We start from the raw sequence: 21,972 nt of genomic DNA on the forward strand, positions 1-21,972 counted from the left end.
ACATTCATAAGATTATTGGAGTTCCAGAAGACAAGTGAAGAATAAAAAAGATAAGCATAGTCGGCATCACATTTCAGACATCTGATCACCATAAATTAGGAACATTTTCTTGAACTACAAAAACATTTTCTGGAATAAAACATATAAATAACAAAACACTCGGTTGAAAATTTCACAGACGCAAGAAGTACAATCTTGCATACACAACAAAGCTTGCTAGTGCAATTCAACTAGTCACATTTTAAGCAGAATCTTGAAACAGGCGTTTTCTTCAACTCCAATTCTCAAAAGCCAAACAAAAAAAATAACTAACTAACTACAACAGCAAACAACGCCAAGCAATAATGACCAAGCCCACGTGCAAAAAATAACAATAAAAAAATAAAATAAAAAAAGCCAAACTCCACCCACCCATTTGAAAAATAAACGTGACTCAGTGAAGAAAATAATCAAAAGAACAAAGGGGTAGCAAAAGTTACTTACCTTCTTGCAATCTTCCGGGGATCTTTCTTGACCGAGTCATCATGATTTTTTACTTGGGAAAGACTCAGGGACTGTAGTTGATCGGAGAGGCTTAAAGAGGGTTCCATGGAAACTTGGCCGCCGGCGACGGCAGAGGATTCTCCGTCCGGCATTAGCCGAGGAAAAGAGAGTTTGGAGGTATGAGAGTGGGTGAAATCAAAACGACGACGGTTGGAGAGTTCACGGGTGGGTTCAAAGGACAAAGGAGTGTGAAAAGAGAAAATGAATAATAATAATAATAACAGAGAGAGAGCTTTGTTTGTAGTCACTTCATTCACTTCTGTTCCCAACCAAAACGTTGATTATGGAGTCAACGGAGAAGAGAGTGAAGAGTTACCTTAGTGAACACGCTCACTAAAGACTGAATGACTGAAAGTCTTTGTTCTTTGTTTTGTTTCCACGCACGTTTTCGCATCACTTCATTCCCAACACTCCCCCATGTCGTTTTTTGTTACTAGTATTTTCCAAACAAAATGGCTTTTTAGAAATCAATTTTATATTTTTTTTTTATGTAGAAATAAAATTTATATATCAGGACATAAAAAAAATTATATTATCCTTAGCCTTTGTTTGATTTTTGATAGATGAAACATAGGAAAGAGGGAGAGAAATCGAAATAAGTTTGTTTGTTTGGTAAGATATGAATAGGGTGAAAACATTTTTAAAAATTGTGGGACTTAGTTGTATTATTTTTATTTGTTTTTACTCGTTTTTTCTTTATTTATCTTCAATCAAATATTTTAAAATTTTATTTTATTTCTTATTTATTCTCACTCATCTATTTTATTATCATCAATCAAACTTTTTTATGTCTATCAAAGAGAAAATAAAGATTAGATTTTGTGTATGTATATACTATTGGGAGCACCACAATGGCAACACCTTGATTTCATGTAATTTCTATTTAAATGATTTTTTCATAATTATAAGTTTTGATTAAATAGATTAAGAATTTAATATGTTACATTGATAATATAAAATTATTTACATTGTGAATCAATTATAAATTATTTTATATAATTTTTAAGATAATTATAATAAAAGTTAACAAATTTTTCATGCATAATAAATTAAAATTAAATGATGTTATAACATATTTTAACATTTTTAATGTACCACCTATTTTATCATAAATTTATGTATTTTTTTAGTGAAAACTTAGTAGTTAATTCAACTAAAACTTAGACTATGTTATGAAATAGACAATGTAACATTAGCTTGTGATTGGGAATAGATAGTCAAGTATATGATGAAATTAATAATGACTGGTCATTAAGAATTATAGTTAAACTTCCTTAAGATGTTGGATTACTATATTTTATATTGTTGATTGAAATGTTATAATTTTACCTAATGTTGAATGCACGCCTTTGATAAGGCTTCTACAGCTTACTGAAATACCGTGAAGTAATCACATGTTAGTAACATTCTAGTTTGATCATTAGCACATTAATTTATATTAAATTAAATTATTTCACCAAAATTGCTAAACACACTTTTTTTTCTTTTTATTCAAAGTCTAAAATTTATTACCAAAATGGTAAAAATTTGAATGTAGACATCCATTGCTACTCACAACGGTTCTTTTACACTAAGGCACATGTTTCAAGCTTTTTGGTAAACTTTTCTCAACCTTTTATTATTTTCTGTACTTTTTTAACCTATAAAACATCTAAGACACACACAAAAAAATACATAAGTTTTAATGTCCTAAACTTTTTTAAAAGAGGACCCCTTGTATTTGGAACTCTGTCCATGACTTGCAAGTGCTAAAATGACCTTGTACCAGACAAAATGATCAAGATTTGGAAGCATTTGCAAAGATTCATGAGCTAGTAAAAAATTTGAGCTACCAAACTTATTAAAAATTAAGTTCAAGTTAAGATAGTGGCTACACCTAAACTTTATATCTTACAACAGTACATTAAACTAGTTTTGATGTCTTAAAAGTGATTAACAAAAGATTACAAGGCTTAGGAAAATTATTGTGTAGAAAAAAGTCAATGTAGCGTAGTTTTGAAAAAAAAAATCTCAAATTAATAAAAAAAAATGCATTTCTATATTTTCTCTTTTTAAAAATGATTATTTTGATATTAGTAAATTATTTTCACGATAAAATAAATTTAAAACTCATTTGGTGTTGTGATTCATTTGTAATTAGTTAATTACATCATCCTAATTAAACATTTTTCAATTCCTTTGATTTTTCTTTCAACTTGGTCATTCCTATCCTGTCAATAAATAACAAAATTAACTCCATCACTTTTATTCTCCCACAGCTAGCAAGTGAAAAACAAGAAAAAAATTTCCCTTTTCACTGATTTCGTGATAAACGTATCATTTTCATTTCATTATTTTTGTCTTCTACCATTTTGTACCAATCAATAAATCTTTTTGTTTACTGGCTTCGAAAGAAAATCAACCCAAGAGAAGCTCTCTTTATATTTCTTTTTTCCTTTTTGTCACCCACACACCTATCATTTTTGGGTCATCCATAGATGTGGATTGTCCCACCAAATAACAATAAAACTTTTCCAAACATTTTTAATTCTTGATCTAATTTGAAAACATTTTGCTTTTAAATATAGGAATTGGTACAGTGCCAATTCTTTTTTTAAAAAATTAACTTCTATTTTTGGTGTAAACATCTTATTATAGGAAGCCGAGTTGATCAAGTAGTTTATAAGAGGAAGGTATTTTGGATCAAGGAAAAAAAGATATCCTGAAAGCAGGGGAGGAAGTGTTTTTATCAATAGGCTTAATGTTACTTTTCGTCAATTAAGTTTCACATTTATTTTATTTTGTTACATTAAATTTTAAAACGTTTAAATTTGGTCCTTGATATTTTTGAAATATACCATTTTGGTACATTCTTGCATTTTCCGCCAAAAACGTTTATGCTCTATTAACATTTAAATTTTGAAATTATTAATTTAAAATAATAACAACTAAAAACTGCTACTATGTAATAATATTTAAAAATTGGAAACAACAACTTGGTTTTAATATTGTAGGAGCTTTTAGCCACCACGATAATAATTTTAGTTTATAAAAAATACACAACTTGTCACTTCCATTCCAACCCCATCGCATTGCAGTAAAACAAAAAGCAACAAAAATAGTAATATATAATTATAGATCTGTAATTTTGAAAAATCACAAACATATATGATAATTTATATATAATTGATGATTTGAAAGCGAAACCTATTGAGGCGTTCTTTGATGGAGGAGAGGAGGTGGTAGTTGTCTTGTCGTGGTAGCAAGTGTTGTCTTAACGACTTGTTCGTGATGAGAGCGGCTGAGTTTTTTGACATCCATTAAGTTCTCGATGCCAACGAGAAAGGATGCTGGTGAGAAGGGAAGGCACGAAGGAGAGCATAGTTGATGCGCTTCTGCAATGACAATCTCAATAGTGCTACCCATTGCAGCTCCTCCTCGTCCTCCCTAATCATATCAGCGTTCACGCTTACGTGAAGCTCTTTCTCCTGATCAATCTGATTTCGAAGTACTAGCTCTCATCGAAAGCCTCCATTGTTTCTCTCTCTGGAAAACTCAAATATGGAAGAGAAGATGATTGCTTTAGTTGTTTATTTTTTAAAATAAAATAAATATAGTAATCATTTTTAGTCATCATTATATTAATTAATTATTTTAAAATTCAAATATTAATGAAATACTAACATTTGCTTACAAAATTCAAAAGAAAGGATTAGAATGAAGCACTTTAAAAACTTAAGTATAAGAGTGTGAAACTTTTAAAACTTAATCTATCAAAACGAAATGAAACAATTGTAAAACATAATGAACAAGTTACATTATGCCTTATCAATAAATAACATTCTTCTTGTGTAGGGCTCCTGAGCCATAATTTATAAGTTTTTACTCTCCAAAACAAATGTTAACTATGAGTTATTAAATGGAGAGAAAAGGTTAATTTTAAACCATACAATTTTGAGCTTAACACAAACACATTTACCGAGAGAAGGATTCCTAATTCTGATTGTAATAAATAAATATAGTGAAGGAATGGGTTTTCAGATGCTTAGCAGCATAAATATTGCTTTTCATTCCTTCTAGAAAAATAATGGCCTACTCAATCTTATCACCAATTAAGAATCTGGATAACTTATCAGAGGAATCAAATTTGGATGAGAGGCATGGGAGAAAGGAAAAGAAACAGAAACTGAAGTATCTCAGAAAATTTACTCATCATTTCTTATTTGAATTCCCTGTGTAAATTTATTCATAATAATGGAATGAAACCAGGTGATTTAATATTTCTGGCAGAACACCTTAAACCTCCAATGGTACAGCAGACTCAAGTTTCAAACGGTTTAATCGAACAGTTCCAAGAATGTACTCTGGCAGCTCCGCCTCTTCTTTTGCCTGCAAGTATAGCATCAGTTAATATCTGAACTACTTGAGAATTGAGTTGCATAAGTTGATGAACATTTAGACTTTTAGAAGTGAATGCACTAGCAGTTGATGTAAAAGAATCCTCGAGGAGTTTATTCCTAATAAAAAGAAACTTGTAGAAATTGAAGATTTTCCTCAATTGCTTATTTCATTTGAAAGGGATGTTAATATAATCAGCTCACCGCTTTTTCTTAGTAGAAATATACAGTTTTGCAAACCTCTTTCTCTCAGTTTTTCCTTATATGTGATTATGTTGTATGTGTTTTTTAAAAAGGGCTAAGCCATCTTTAGCACAAATCAAAAGTAGTATGCCTGTGTGTATGTGACATTGACAAAAGAATAATATACTTTAGAAAGAGAAAATCCACCCGAGAGGATAAGAAATCCAATCCCTTCGCACATTCTTAACGGAATTTTCCTTTAACAAACATGAGTATGACACGAAATAGAACCATAAACCAAATCTTATCTCATAATAAAAGTATTAAAGACACCCTTCAACTTAAGAGCATCCCTCCCAAACCAAATTCACCGGAGAATTGCATAAATAGCAGAGTCACATAAAATGGCTTCATTATTTTTGCCAAAAATCAAGTCTACAGTCTACACCAAAAGGAACAAAGAAAGATGACACTAAGAGGATAGTTTGTCCAGAAATTTTATGAACAGAAAGGCACAAACCTCTATCAAAATTGCAAGGTCAACAACTAAACTCGTAACATATCCCAGGACAAAGCCAATGACACTCCTGGCTACAGAAGATGATCCAATGTCCACATCAATCTGTATAATACAGAAAATTACCACGAAACCTTAAATTAAGCTGAGATTATCTATATTTTAACTAACATGCTGTTCTCTTTTTGCATTTGAATGATTGCATTCAGGGAGTAGATAGGATACATAAATTAGCATATTATTGCATACAATACTAACTAACATAATCATCAGACCTATAACAATAACCCAAACTCATCCTCCCCCAGATGTCCTATTGAAAGTTTTATATTAAAAAGAGTGAGCTAGTGTTACTACTGTGACAAATAAGGAGAATTTTCTGAATTGGCTTGAGTGAGAATTTCACCCAGCAGTATGTTTCAATTTAAAGGTACGCAGGTTACAAAGATAATAAATGACAAGTACAATTTAAAAGAGAGAAATTAAGATAACACTATTTGCCATGATACGTTGAACTTATTCTACTTGAATATTAATATTGGTTCAATTTCCAACACTACAGTATATTTTTGTCATGAAGGATTAAAGATGAGAAAATGTTCAGGAGTGAGTGACTACAAAGTAACCATTACTGTGAAACTGTGTGTATTTGTGCGTGCGTGCATGTCTTGGTTCAAAATAGAGTCGGTTTTTAAGGCGGAAATTGGGATAGAGTAAGGAAATGAGAGATGTATGCGAACTGCATAATCCCCATATACAATGTAATTATAAAATTGCATAAGAACTTCATAACAAACAAGATCAAACGATTAGCATAGAAAAATGCAATATTCTGAAACTATAATTAATTCGAGTCAAGAGAACAGGTAACAGTATCCATGATATAGTATACATCGAAATAAGGCAGAGATTTCACTTCAAAAGTTTTTCCATTACACTTGAGGATCAACAGAAACGAAGTTTTACTTCTTAACTTGATATTCCAATGACACTAAACTAAATCAATTATCATCATCTAACATGAGTAGTCAAAAGGGAAAAAATGCTAAGGAAGCACATTACCTCCAAAAAATTATCTTGTCTAAAGTATTTACAAGTCACAGCTTTTCCTAAGAGGCAAGCTTTGGTTCCTACAGCTCTCTTGACCATCCAATATCCCTGTATCAATTTGAAAACTATTAGCTGACAAATGCTATCAGTCATCAAATAGGGCATATATATAACACTTCATTTAGGATCTCACACCTCAACTATACTTGGAATAAGTTTGAATCTTGAGTCTCGAAATGCATCACTTCCATCAACAAACTTAGCTAACAAAGAATTTTTATTTATCGGTCTGTCAGCTGCATAATATAGAACCAGACTGTAGTTTGGTTTAGCAGGAACCTGAATTTGATGACAACAAAAAAGAAGTCTTTATTGAGAAACTGATCTGTGGCATTAATAAATTCTCCAATGTAACACTTATATCTATATACATAAACCACAGATGATGAACCCTTGAGCCGTTGAGATCTGATATTGTGGATTTCAGAGATTGACTAATTAAAAGACAAAGTACATATTACAGAGTATTCGGGATTTTAATCAAATAACTTCTCAGCTTTGAGCATCACATTCATGCTTCCTAAGTTAAAAAAGAAAGCCAGTGAAACCTTCCAATTTATTCCTCGGTCAAAGTTGGTAGCCTAGACAATGTACTAGTAGTAAAGTTACTTAATTCTTCATTCAATCTCAAAAGCAATAATATGCTGGCAGCAGACTTTTCCAAACTAGGTATAACCAGAAAGAGGATGAGAGTTGAGGCAAGCTGAAGAATCACTTGGTCAATAATGTTAAACGTAAGGCAAGGATCAAGCATAAATTTATCCTTAATTGTTTTTATACTTCTTTAATTTCTCTTTTTGGACTCTTTTATTAATAACCAAAAATAGAAAATAATAATAAAATTGCTACATGACCTCTTATAGATTAAAACTCTGGGAGCTTGAAACTTGGGAAGCAATTACCTGAGACTAAATACTTTAATAGAATTGTCAATATAAAATGGAGAGTAGCATCCAGGGGGGCAACTATGCTTTGATACCATTTCAAAGAATCACTGGATAATCAAGACCTAAGAGTGGTTTTTAACTATTCACCCTTACAAATTTGGTTTGAACATAATTCAACCCCAAAAGTTAGCTCATAAGGTGAGGGTTGTCTCACATTTTATATACACTATTTTTGTCATATCATTAGTTAATGTGAGATCTCCAACACCCCCTTCACACCAAGGACTGAGCATCTTGAGTGTGAAGTTTACAAGACGGGAAATTTGTGGGTTATTTGATAAAAGCCTGATAATGAGTGGCTAATAGACCCAAAAACAAGTACTAGGATAAGCTTTGGAATCATCTTACAATTTGGGTTCGAGCCTAATTCAACCCCAAAAGTTAACTCATGAGGTGAGGGTTGCCTCCCATTTATATATACTATTTTGATTATATCACTATTCACTAGTCAATGTTGAATCTCTAACATTCACACATTTAATAACCTTAATTTTCCCTAATTTGTGTATGCCAAAGACAAAAACAGTAACATCCATACCTGGAGATTAATGACAAGGATAAATGGAAGCTTTTTCCCGGCTTCTGACTGAAGTTCAAAAGGAAAATATTAGACCGTATAAATAATTTCAAGCACATAAGCTTTAGCATGTACCGGACTAAAAGATTCAAAAAGCAACAGCATTATTTAGAATTTTGCAGAAAAGATATGGCTTTCTGGGGGGATCTAGAACCACCTCAAATAGCAGGAGGGAAAAAAATGAGAAGGTTTGATAAACAAAAGAGTAGCCAAGGATAAACAAAGAAGCACAATCATACAGGAGATATATGATATGTTTACTAAATCGCAAAAACTGCAAAACTATACCAAAATAATCTTAGAAACTCAGTGTCAACAAATTTTTTACAAAACAATGACAAACTGAACGATGATGTATAAACTATAAAGCTCCATTGGAATGATGATTTAATGAAGCTTTGATATCAATGTCATTTATCTTGTATTTCATTTCCAAGAAATCTAACATGTGCAGAAGTAATAGCATGAGAACTTAAAAACCTTGAGTTAATTGACGGTTTAGCAAAAACATTTTCTGTTGTAACAGTCCCACATTATTTGAAGTGTAATCTCTTAATCATTGTAAATTAGGACTGATTTACAGTTTTGTCATATTGTTAAGCATATTTTTAGGAAAACAAATATGTAGCCTTATATATATTGAAAAACCTTGAACATGTCAGTATAAAATAATATTCAGAAATTTTTAAACTTTTTAAGTTTTCTTAATTAACATGTCAAAAGCAAATTGAGCATCTTCCCCCCAACCCTATTTTACAATAATCAATACAAATATTAAAAGATATAAAACATTGGAAATTGATATTACCTGAACCAGACATTTAGGGTGAAGGGAAATTCTATCTGCGGATTTATCAACTGTAAACCAATCAACTGCTATAAGCTTGAGAAGAGGATCTCCTCCAACTACCTGCATGACAAATTTCATGTCCATGACAATTTGATTGACCCATAAAATCAGATGTGAGGGATCAATCCCACTATATGCAAAGCATATACTAGAAGGAAGAAGCCTCACACTGCCAGCGTGGCAGTTAAGTGATGATAATTCTGTCAGGAGAGCTGGATTTTAGGGTAAAGAGGGGGGGGGGGGGGGGGAGAAAGTGAGAGAAGGCTTGCGAATTGTGACTTTAGAGAGGGGGAGTAGGGTCTTTCTCTGGTAGGAGCTGAGGCTGTGGTTGACGTGAATGTAATTTTCTTTCATTAATAAAAGAATTGATTCTTTTCTTTTTAGTTTCCTATCACATTCAGCCAAAACAATATAAAGCAAGATATACTTTATAATTATGCAAAAGTGGATTGAGATCTTCGCTGAAAATGCAGTTCTACAATTGAGAAATATTGACTTCTGAATTTGCAAAAAACAAAAAAAAAGTGGCAGTTCAAATGATCAATATGCCGAAAACCCTTAATATCCCCCCATTGCAGGGGAAACTTGAAGGACATTGAAGCATATGCACACCACTGCAGCATTGCTTTTCGTCTAAGTTAAAGAAAAGATTTGTTGTCCTGTTACTCTATAATTAAATGATTTAAATAGTCAACTAACCTTAGAACTATCTTTAAGATAATTCTTTCCTCTAATCATAAATCCTTTTCCGCTAGGAGAAGCCCAACAGTTTGTGTCATTATCATCCTTTCCTTTGCACAAAGAACCATGCAAGTCACTTGGAATTGTGATATGAGTTACATGAGGATCCAGTTCTTCAGTTAGATCAGGAGCTGTGTTCAGTAACCAAATATATTAGATTATAATTCTGAATGAAATAAAGAAGCTATATGTAACTATAGCAAGTTACTCACAAGAGAAAGAATGCTTTATTCATTTTTACCATTACTAGTTTTCTTTTACTCTTGTAGATTAGATATATAAATTGTACTGTACAGGTTAATCATGAACTAACTCTCCAAACGCTTAAGCTGTCATGTGAAAGCACATGAATAATTTTATATCTAAAAAATCCTCTCATGCGCGCCCTTTAAAGGCCTAACCCTCACCTTCTGCTAAAATTTACTTACATATAGAAGATTGGGGGTAATAAGGATTGAACTCTAGACTACTTGCATGGTTATTGAGGCTTTGATATCAAGTCATAAATCAACTCTTTCAAAAGCTAAAGCTGTTAGATAAAAGTAAGTGAATGGGTATATATCTAATAAGTAGGCTTAATTGAACTTTTAGCCCCTATGTATAGTACTTGGGTAATTTTAGTTCCCCACCTCATGATTGTGGTGACGTAGAGTTGAAGTGAAGACAAGAGGCATTGACATAGGTCCTACTTTTAATTGCTTGATTTTGGTCCCCATATTTTTAAAATTTGTGATATGATATTGGTCCCTACATTAACTTGACATTGAACATTTAGGAAAAGCAAAAAATGTTAATTATTAGACTTGAACCCATAACCACAAGAGTGTGGACAATAAAATCAATACACCACCTAGTGCATTTGATACATATGATATAACTATTATATATAGATTTCTTGAGGGAAATTTGGAGTGGAAACACCAACAAGCCTTATGTTGTTTTTGTAGAAAAAAATTTCAATTAAAAACAAATTATTTGAACTCTAAGATAAATATTTTTATACTTAATATTATCAGCAAAAATTTTAAGTATTGTTTAAATAAATTAAAAAATAAATTTGTTCAAAGTTCTTGTTGGCTGATCAATTTTTCCTGACTTGTTAAAGGATAATAATTTCATCCCTCCGAGCATATGTACTCCTTCCATTAAAATCATGATGGGTGCCGTGTATTTTTTTATATTTTAATTTTTTTGAGATAAAAATAAGAGAAAACTGTTTAATTAAGAATAATAACTGTCAAAGGAGTAAGTACTACAGGAGTACATAAAGTTTACTCTTCTAAAGGTGTTTTTGAGTCCATTCTCAGTGTTCGATGAGTGGTCACAGTTCTTGTTGAATAAGCAAATGTTTATTGGAATTGTTGAGTAGAGCATCAAAGAGAAAGTTATTATAGTTTCACCTCATTTCCCCCCACCAAATAACAAGAAGCAAAGGAAAAGCTGACCTGCAGTTCGCTTCAAAGCTAAGGTTGTGATTGCCCATGAAATATTCTTTAGTTTGACTCTTGGCTCCTGATAAATTGGATAAGGTGATTAAACTAGGGAACTTAACAAAATGAACATGTTTTCATCATTTCAACTCAGTCACACAAATGCACAGTCATTTCTGTTGTATACTATTTTTATAACAGATAGGTAGAATCAGGAAAACCTGCAGAACAAGCTTCTGATCATCATCACTTTCTTCGTCTGATGTTGATGAATCAGCAGTAATTGCATCATAAAACTCATCCTGCATTTCATCCTCATATTCAGCACTAGAAATAGAAGCATCAGACAATTTGGAATGAACAATTGTGGTGCCATTTTCATGGTGGAGTGCAGGATTGGCTGCAATGTATTCCTTCAGACCTGAAACATTATTTAGCAAAATATATTAAATGCCTCTGGAATGGTATTCACTCCAAATAAGAACTTAATTTGATCAAGACTTGAGAATTTCAACAAAAGAGGCCAATTTAAACTACCTAGATGTAGTACAATACTAAAAATACTTAACCTGACACTTGGCACAATAGTGCATATGGAATGCTCCTCTCAAATTTTGAGCTCTTGTTGTTCTTCCATTGACACCAGGATGAAGAGTGTATCTCTAAAGTGTGGGTCACTAAACATCTTGGGCTCTTTGATGCCATAGATGTGTTCAAATTTCTAATCTCCCACGAAGATGCTGAAGCCAAAATACAACACATACAGAGATAAAATTAGTCAATGACCAAAAATACAAAAATCAATGGTCATATTTTCTTTCTTCTAATCAGTTGCCAGAGAGTTCTGAAATTAAAGGAACAGTGACAGTTCCCATCAAAGAGAAATCAACACACTCTCCACCATTGGGTGAAATTAAAGTGGATACTACTAAATAGTAAATACCACCAACCACCACTAGTCAATTCCTAGGATTTAACACAAAAAATTGTTATCTTACGATTAACTTTTGCACGTCGATATCCAGATCTTTGAGGCTTTTTCTTATGTATAGCTGGAAATTGCAAGATAGCTGTATGAATTAAACACACAATATTTCAGCATATATTGTCTGAGTAAGTTGAAATACAACATGATGCTCATTGTATACAGCATATTTCCATACCATAGTCATACATTGATAACATGCACACTGGGATGTACAGATTTTAGTACTACTTGTACTGTTTATATATATATATATACTTTTGCTGATAAAAAAACATGATGCTCATATAAATCAAGGTTACAACAACTACCATAACAATACCAAACTTCTGCATTAAAAAAATACAATATGGTTTCATAATTAAAAAATATGGATACAATGCACATAATTAAAGAAATTTAATTTCTGAAGCATTATTTCTGTTTGATAAGTATTATTATGTAAAAATTTCAGTCTTCAGCAAGTAAATGAAGTACACAATACTACAATACTAGCAATGAAATAATTCTTGACCGTGACAAAAGTTCCAAGCACGTGATCACAATAACCATAGTCTTACTGTATGTTCCATCTTGTCCCCGAAACCATTGCCTAGAGAAGACAAAATCCTGCTTTGAGTGCCACCTGGGTTAAAAGGCAATTCAATGAACATTATAAAAAGTAAAACATGATTAAGTAACAATAATTTGTGTAAAACTTGCTTTATGTTCATTGATGAAAAAAATAACTAATAAGGCCATGGGAGAGAAGACAGAGATGTCATGAAACTGTAGTTATTTGGCAACTAAAATTTTATCACTAATAACTATAGAATGGACTGACAAACACACACACCAAATAAATTAGCACATGTCTAACATGAAGAATTTAGCAGAATGAGAGCCAAAGTCAATAGGAAAATCAAACTAGCCAAGCATGCAATTTCTATGATTGAAAAAGTCGACACAAATGAGAAATCTCTATCATTGAAAAAATCCACACAATGAATTTTCCAGAACAGAGAATATCATTACAGCAATCCAGTTGTTACAATGCTATAACTTTTGAAATTTGAAAAGGTTAACATCAATAGATTACCGGGATAGATACTTAGAATCATATGTCCCATAAACAACATCGTAGTGTCCATCATAAGAATCTATCAGTTCCAAGTCACACATCAATGTATCCCACCTGCAAAAAATAAACATAAAAGAGACTAATTTCCCCAATATGTTATCAAGACACTCAAGCACCTTTTATAGGAAACTTACTCGTATCTTTTCTGTTGTTCAGTGCTCAAAATCACTTCAAAAACAGTATCTGCAGTTGCATCAATAACACCAACAGACTTTGCAAGAACACCCTTACCATTCTACAAAGCACAAAAAAAGTCAAAGCAGAAATCATACTTATTTATCTGTCCTATCATAATGAACTAAAGCACCAATCTCAATTGTTGTAAATGTAACATAAAATAGGAGAGAAGCCATACAGCAAGCATATACAAACATTTAGATATTAGCAAAACTAATGAATCAATAACATGATGATTTATTATGAAAAGAAAAGGTTTTGGGTTGCAAAGAAAAACACAAGGTCTTTATTGACAGGACTTTCTTGTTAACATAATGGGAAAATGATAGCCATTTGATTTACCATATAAAGGACAGCAGCACACATAAAGGTGTCCTTTCAGATTTTACCAATACAACAACAACAAAGCCTTATCCCACTAGGTGAGGTCGGCTACATGGACCACATGACACCATTCAACACAATTAAAAACCAAAATTTCAGAAATATTATTTTTTAGCATGAAATCTCCCTTGATGATTTCTTCCAACGTCCTTTTTGAGGGAGATACCAATAAAAACAACCTCGTGAAAATATTATGACATTACTAGTACAGGTACGAGCAGATACCAATATACAATTACTTGAAAAACTCTCAATGTCAGCCACAAATTCATAATAGGAAGAAAAGAAAACATGTTAACTATTCTGGAAGCAAAAAAATTGGAGTTTCATAATGGCAAAAACATCTTTCTAATTAAATCAGCGACAACTTCAATAGTGATAAGGAATACTGGAATTTTAACAGACCAACCAAGCACTTGAATCTCAAAGCAGAAATGAATATTTGAGGGAGAACAGCTGCACATATGAACTAACTCCTGAAATAGAAAACCATCCCTTGAATTTCCTTAAGCACTATCAAAATATTCCTATGTTTTTGGTAATGAGGTCCATTTGATTTACTAAAATAAGTTAAAAATATTGTTCCTGGTAACTAGCAACCAATGCTATAACTATAACTATAAGTAACAGATGGAGGTACACACACCCATGCACCAGAAGAAATTTGTGTGATGCAAGGTTAGGGATATAGTTGCTACTACAGTTCAATTTATTCCAAGTCTTTTTTGCTGGTACTGTTAACTGTGCACTGTTAGTATTTTCAGTTAACTGTTAGTTTCTGTTAGAGATGTCATTCACTCTCTCTCTTCTCTCTCAGCTGAACTCTATCAAGCAACTCACTTTACAATCACATGTTAACACAGAAACAAGTCTTGGGTAATAAATGAATCAGCAACGCGACAAGTATTATACTCTAACAACTCATGTCGACATGAATGAAAAGCTAAATAGTTTTCAAGAAATAAGTTAATAATCAGTATTGCCCAGGTCTTCCCCCACCCAAAGAAGTGAATTGTATAAGGATAGATTCAGAAACCTTGTGATCAGAAACATCCTCAAAAATTCTAATACCTGAAACCACAAACAAAAAACATCTAGATGTATTAGGGTAGATTCAACTATAATTTTTTCTATCGAAACAAATATAAATAAGAATTACAAGCAGGAAAAACCATAAGTAAAAGCATAATTGTTTGTATTAAAAGAGTTTGACAGTTAAATCATGCAAAAAAAAAGGGCAAAGCGTACAACACTACTCAAGTTGCTTTACCCCAAATAAATCAATGATTCTCTTCCTTCTAGAGTTTCCTTTACCACTCTTTTTCTTTTTCCTGATAAATAAAACATTTCTAATTCTATACAGTAATAGACTACAAGACGTGAGGATTATACCCTTCAAAATTTTCTCCCCTGACAACATGATTTGATTACCATACAGTCCAATTATTAGTCCAAAGGACTCTGGCCTCCACATCATCCTCCTCTATTCAAACCCAGAAGTAGATGCTATCATTAAAGGGCCTTTAGTTACATCCTCAACAACCTAGAGTTACTCAAAAAAGGGGGTCTTTATTACATTTTTGGATCCTTTGGATTAATTTTTTTTATCAAGATTAACTTAAGAAATCACATAAAGGGAAAGGGTATTACGCTATCAGAGCAGAAAAACGCTGCCTTGTAATAGGCAGCAAAATAGTGCATGACAGAAGAAAAATACCAGCCATAGTAAGAACACATTTCCATTGATGTGCTTCAACTGCATCTCCACTGTCCCCTGCAAACCCCTCTGGCCTAACAGCCAACTTTGATGATTGTCGTAACAGTTTCTCTGGGCCTTTCAGAAAGAAAAGGAAAGAGTAAGTTAACTAGTAATAAAAAGAGAGAAGCATATAAGATAATAAAAAAATGCTAATGCACAACCCCACCATAATTATAGAAATTGGAAACATGCGATTCCTTGCAAAAACACTACAACCATTGATTTAGAATCATGCTTTCACAACTATTACTCCACAAATCTCATTCATATCAATACCATAAAATTTGATTCCTTTTGAAATAGGAAATAAAATAGTCTTTTAAGGCCTTACATGGGTACAACAACGCTGAGAAATTGGACAAGGTATGAAGCGACTAGAAATGAGATAATGAGGCACAATACAAAGCTTTTGAGGAGTTTTATCCAAATCTTGAGATAAAGAATGGAAAACATAAGATATTTAAGCTTGCATAAAATAGGGAAAGGAAATCAAGAGATTTAGACCAAGTAAGATGTATTAAGGATGAAGAAATACAGGGTATCATTTGACTTAGTTATTTAATGTGATTTTCAGATGTAAGAAAATGTCAAAATGAGTGGAGGAGGAGCATTTTGGTTTCTATATATAAGAACAAGGAAGATGTTAAGAACTGAATGAACTACATAGGGATTAAACTTATGAAGGAAGCCTTTTAAAAGGCAGACTTGGATTGGAGGAAGGAAGAAAGGAACTATTTCAAAAAAAATTGTGTTAGTCTAGGAGGGGTTCTATCAAGTTCCAGCTTCACTATAGGTAGCAAGAAAAAGTCTTTTGTGTCTAGGCCCTTGATCCTACACGAAAGTTAATAACACAATATTATAAAATGATGGGAAAACTAATGAATATGTCACACATGGGATACAAGTTGGGTGGTTAAAATAGAGAAAGCAATCAAGGGTTATTTGTGACCACAAAATACCTATCAAACTCAAAGGGGTGTTTTATCATAATGTTATATGACCATCTATACTTTGGTAGTGAATGTTAAAGGGTTAGCAAGAGAAAAAAATGAAAAGGAAAAATGAGTATGTTAAAATGAATGTGTAACCACACAAAAAAGGACAGGATACAAAATAATAGTATACAAAGAGTAATTGGTACGACATATCGAATCAGTTAAGGTGGTTTGGACATATGCAAAGAAGGTCACTAGAGGCACCAATGAAAAAAAGACACAATTTTTAACCTGTAAAAAGGGATAAAGGGAGACCAAGAAGGATATTAGAAGATATTATTAAAATGGATCTCGTGATAAAAAATATCCTTAAAAATTTGTTTTTAACATAGCCCAATGACATTGTGTAATCCATGTAGCCAACCTCCCTAACGAGATAAGGCTATTGTTATTGTGTGATAACTGTTAATTATGAGTATATTTTGGGTGCTAAATTATAAAGGAATTTGTAATTTTTCTCTTCTAATTTTTTCTTTTTGAGCAAATAATTGTTAAATTAACATCATTTAAATTTTTGTGCAGAGAATATTAAAAGTAATGGATTTATGAAGGTTAGTGAGTAAAATAAAGCCCACAAAAGCAAGCTAATTGAGGAAAGCAGGGTTAATTAAGGAAAGCAAGCTAATTAAGGAAAGAAGACTAACTAAGAAAAGCAGGGCTAATTATAGAAAAAAGACTAATTGAGAAAAACAGAGCTAATTAAGGTAAGAAGAATAATTAAGGAATGTAAATACGGGATTAGTGCAACAAACCGCTAATATGCACCTATAAAAGAAGAAGAGAGAAGAAGGAAAAGACACACAGGAATTCCAAGAAAATACAATTCCTTATAGAAGGCAAATGCCAGAAGAAGGAGAAGCAAGCATTGAGAATCATTCCTTCCCTCCATTCCCTTTCTTATTTTTTCCCCCTTCACTAAATATTTTCATCTTGCAATTGTAAAGTCTCTATGACAATGAGAGGCTAAACCCTCTTTGTTGGGAACTTGACAGCCAACTACTCTTGATGTATTTCTCTTCCTATCTATTTATGAATATTACATTTGCATTATCTTTTCCTGTGCTTAATATTATTGTTTGTGGCTTGATCACCCACCCATTTACATGGTAAGTTTTAGGGGTAGCATTGTAAAACGTTATTTTCTAATACAACTGAAAAATGATATCTAAATAAAGTCATCACTAGGGATAGGTTGATATTTATTTAGCATGTTATACATCTTTATTCTTAATGCAATTTATTATTTTAGCTCTGCAAAGGAATTTGAGAGAGAAAATAGATAAATTAGGCTATTTCATGCGGGAGATAAAGTTAGAGTATACTAATAGATACAGGTATAAATCGAAATAATTATAAATAGAAAAAAATCATTAACATTACATCAAAGGGTAGTTTTGGTAGGCTAAGTTTTCAATATTTTCATCTTCTAAATTTTCTTTTACAATAATATTGGATTTTCTCATCTTTTTTGTCCTTAATTAATTCATGTTTAATTCTTTTTCTTGTTTGATTTAATTTTTAGCAATTTAATTTTTTGTTTTCTACTGTCTTTTTCAAATTTTTTTCTTAATTAAATATTCATCTACCTAAGTACAAACAAAGTACTCGTGGATACGATACTCGAACTTTCATTTTAACTTTAATACTTGAGACGAATTGGTGTACTTGTCAATCCATTAACATTGTGGTTTTCAAATAGGAACATACTTCTTTTGTACCTTGGCCAATTCTTATAAGCTTCCTCAACCCATGGGCATATCGTCTGACTCTAGGTCGATGTCCTTCAAGATTGATCCTTCCATAACATAAAGAGTGATGATATATATTAACTTGTGTCAAATCATCTAATACAAGGACAACCTCTTAGACAGAACAGAACACCCAATGGTGATCCCACAACAACTGTGCAGGTCTTTCATTAAGCATAACTCACATATATATATCATAGACAGTAATATCTAGCCGTAAGCAGTGTCTTGAAAGTATTTAAAAGTAAACTATTCTTCTTCTTAGATTTTATAAGAAAAAAATAATGAGAAAAAAGAAGAAAAAGAGAGATGATTTCAAGGACCAAAAGCATTGGAACCCGCTGCTAATATGTATAATACAACACAACTAATCAGTATGGCCAACAAGACTATTCAAATGATGTTATTCAATCAGACTTTAATGTACATGTGCGTTTCAAAAGGGGAGAAGCATACTCGGCCTCCATGTTTAGTTTGTCTCTGGCACTAACTCCTCTTGACAGCTCATACTCAGCCTACAAAGAGCATATACCTAGTAAATTAAAACCATTCACAAATGATGTCAAATACCATATAGCTTTATGACATCCCAATTCTTTCAGATAGCAAACATCTACTCCTGTATTCTTTACATAAAGGGAAACCTACGCTTGAAATTTCATAATAAGAACTCCAATCCAAACCCCCCCCCCCCCAGAACTAAACTTTCAATCTCAATCAGGCTTGGGTTGTAACAATAACTAAAACCAATAATAAACACAATGCTCTCACATTATAAACACAACCTTCCCATGGTTTTTTCATACCTGTTGCTTGGCCTGATCAAATGCTTCCATCCATCCCCTGGCATCCCCAGCTGTGGCGCAAGCAATCTTGAAGAAAATGCACATGAAAAAGAAACTTATTTCTATTATACTTAAAAAGAAAGGAAAAATTATAACAGCCATGCCATTTAGGGGTTCATTAATTCTAAATTAATAAGCTCTGCAATACAGACACAGATGCAGATAAATTTGCATGCTAGTGCAATTGTTGAATCAAGAAACTACATTGAACCTTTCAAGCCAAATATTTGAGGGACAGTTTATGACTTTATGTTATAAAGTTTAATTCTGGGAACTTGGTTAAGCATTTTGATGACACTGCCCACAACAAGTGTGGCAACAAATGCTTACAATGAAATGAAGGGGGAGTTCCAAATAAGGAACTCCAGTTGAAAATATTTATTTTGAAGGAAAAATAATAACTTAAAGAACTACTTTTATCAAGAGCTCCTCCTGCTTTGGATTTTCCCCATAGATTCAATTGTATGCTGGGGGATTGGGCACTTTTTTGTTAAGATCACAAGGTGTGCGACCAACCCCCTCCCACTCAGGCATCGGCTTGGCCTAGGCCACAAGGTGCTTCAAATGAGTTCTGAACCCCAGCACAGGCCACTCTTCATGGTTTTGGGATCTTGCAATTATTGCTTTTTTTTTTGCTGTTAGACTTGTTAAAAAGCATGCTGCATGGCATGTAGACAGGTGTAGTTTTCAATCAACTACCAAGTATCAGCAGTTATTGGAATAAGCAATACAAAAACATAACTTACTTCTCCCTTTTTGGTCTCATCTAATCGATTGTAAAACCGTAAAACATAAAGATCCTGGGGAAGAAAACAGAAAAAATTTAGCTCCCATTAAATTTAGAACGCAACAAAACATGTATGCACACTCAAAACATAAGATATTATGCATCAAACCTCAGAGAATATTCCATTAAAACTACTGCACAATCAGTTTAATTTCATAAATACAAGTATTTTACCCCATTGTTGACCTTTCGACGACCTAGCTCCTCCACCATTAGCGTGGGTCCTACAATTCCCTGCCTGATGGGTTTCTGCACGGAGAAAACTTTTAACATTAACTATTTTATTATTGAAAAAACAGAGATAAAAATTCCTTGTCAAAAAAAAAACGAGATAAAAAAATAAAGGCCAAGGAGAAACGGAAAATTAGTAAGTGAAATGGCACTATTACCCACATTTGAAAAAAAATAATAAAATTATTTACAAATTATTGAAACTAACAAGTATGCATGCCCAATTAAATATAACTGATTCACTACAAATATTTTCTTTTAAAGACAAAAATGTAAGGAAAGCCAATGAGCCTTGGCCCTTAAGCTCAACCGTTTAATATTTTAACCTTGCCAGTTGAGTCTTTCTTAAAAAGGTTATCTATATGTTCTACTTGGGTAAAGTTGAAGAAGATTAGTTCGGATCACGATTCGGGTTTTGGGACCACAGATCTAAGATAGAGCAGTGTTACAAAAACTCTTGCTCCTATTTGTTTCTGCAGCACCTTCAGCACAAAAGAAACTAAACTAAAAAGCATTCGATGCAAATTCAACTTGAATCGTAAATTCCTTCCGATGATAATTAGCTAAATACTGCATCGATAAGCCTTCGAGCCTGCTTGCGAACTCTATTTCCAATTACTTCTTTCAAGTTTCAGCAAACCGAACGTAGCACAATCCTCAATCACGTAAGCAACATTCGTATGTAACATCTCCGTTCTACCACCGAAACTATAAATCAATTAATCAAACTACAAAACTCTCAGTTCTTGATCCAAAATTAATCTAAAATTCAAATCAGCATCAACAACATTCATCGTAAGAAGCAACTGATTTCATTTTTACATGAAAGCAAAAAGAGTATTATCAGATTACTTGATTTTGACGGAAAATGTAAAAGAAGGTTAGAAGAAGAAGGAAGCATACGAGGCCAGGGTTATCGTGAGGATCACGCTTGTACATGGAGACATACTTTCCCCTAATGAAGAGGAATCGGAGATGACAGTACTCATGGCCAATGGAATTCACTCCCAAATGATAAACCCACCCAGAGTACTCAAATATCCCTCCTCCTCCAGCTCCTCCGCTGTCCTCGCTTCGTTCCGAACCTCCGCTTCCGGACTTGTTCAGCTCCGAACCTGTTGCTACGGCGTCCATCTCTGTCACACTACACACCACACACCGCACCCTCAATTATCGGATTCTTCTCCCTTTCCTTGTTTCGCTATCATTATTATGCCATTGCCTTGATGTCTCCGGTTAAGCAATTAATCACACAGTTGTGTTGGGTAAGCTCAGTGGGTCCCACTTTACGTTGGGGATTGTGAGGTACGAGCTTGTATAGGTTGAGCTGACCGTCAAAGTTTTGTCACATTGCGAGTTGGATGCTGCCACGTTAACACCTATAAGCTTTTCCTTTTTCTGCTAGCAGTGCTTTGTTAGTCAGCGTCTGAGTAATTAATTGCCTTTCCATGTTGAATGAATACTTTATTAAAGGAAACTAAAAGCAACCCCAATTGCTAAATTCAAATAAGCAAATGAATAAAGTATATACTTCTTCGTTAAGGAATACTTCAATTGTAACTATTTTTTTGTTTTTTATATTTTATTATTATACTCTTAAAATTATTTGTAAATGATATTTTTTGAGAGAATTCTAAATAATATTGAAAGATTTAAAAATGTTGCTT

General features: G+C 32.8%; 2 protein-coding genes across 6 annotated transcripts in view; both read right to left on the reverse strand.

The window, feature by feature from the left end:
- LOC100797277 (dicer-like protein 4) overlaps positions 1–943 on the reverse strand; it is a 34,770-nt gene extending 33,827 nt beyond the window's left edge. For 3 of the 4 annotated variants that reach the window (XM_006594165.4, XM_006594164.4, XM_006594166.4), the window contains exon 1: positions 484–942. In XM_006594165.4, coding sequence (XP_006594228.1) covers positions 484–635 — 152 coding nt within the window. In that variant the 5' untranslated portion in view covers positions 636–942. Of the gene's footprint in view, positions 1–483 lie in introns of all 4 variants that reach the window. The other variant, XM_014765575.3, reaches the window with a different exon arrangement.
- Positions 944–3,628: 2,685 nt separating this feature from the next.
- LOC100801191 (protein ENHANCED DISEASE RESISTANCE 2-like) lies at positions 3,629–21,621 on the reverse strand. Of its 2 annotated transcripts, none has more exons than XM_041008158.1 (23): positions 21,209–21,621; positions 20,249–20,323; positions 20,034–20,087; positions 19,249–19,314; positions 18,899–18,957; positions 18,413–18,489; positions 15,658–15,774; positions 14,977–15,011; positions 13,514–13,614; positions 13,338–13,433; positions 12,820–12,884; positions 12,273–12,344; positions 11,844–12,014; positions 11,496–11,695; positions 11,290–11,356; positions 9,803–9,975; positions 9,062–9,163; positions 8,215–8,262; positions 6,865–7,008; positions 6,682–6,777; positions 5,623–5,724; positions 4,818–4,911; positions 3,629–4,076 (listed from the first exon to the last, which is right to left on the reverse strand). In XM_041008158.1, the coding sequence occupies exons 1-22, from the start codon at positions 21,437–21,439 to the stop codon at positions 4,819–4,821; spliced, it is 2,244 nt and encodes a 747-aa protein (XP_040864092.1). In that variant the 5' UTR covers positions 21,440–21,621; the 3' UTR covers positions 3,629–4,076; position 4,818. The 2 variants fall into 2 exon arrangements, with proteins under 2 accessions (XP_040864092.1, XP_003542620.1); XM_003542572.5 differs by having other exon boundaries at positions 3,629–4,068; positions 21,209–21,620.
- Between the last annotated feature and the right edge of the window lie 351 nt (positions 21,622–21,972).

Source organism: Glycine max, chromosome 13 (assembly GCF_000004515.6).
Source record: "Glycine max cultivar Williams 82 chromosome 13, Glycine_max_v4.0, whole genome shotgun sequence".
Classification (NCBI taxonomy): Eukaryota; Viridiplantae; Streptophyta; class Magnoliopsida; order Fabales; family Fabaceae; genus Glycine; species Glycine max.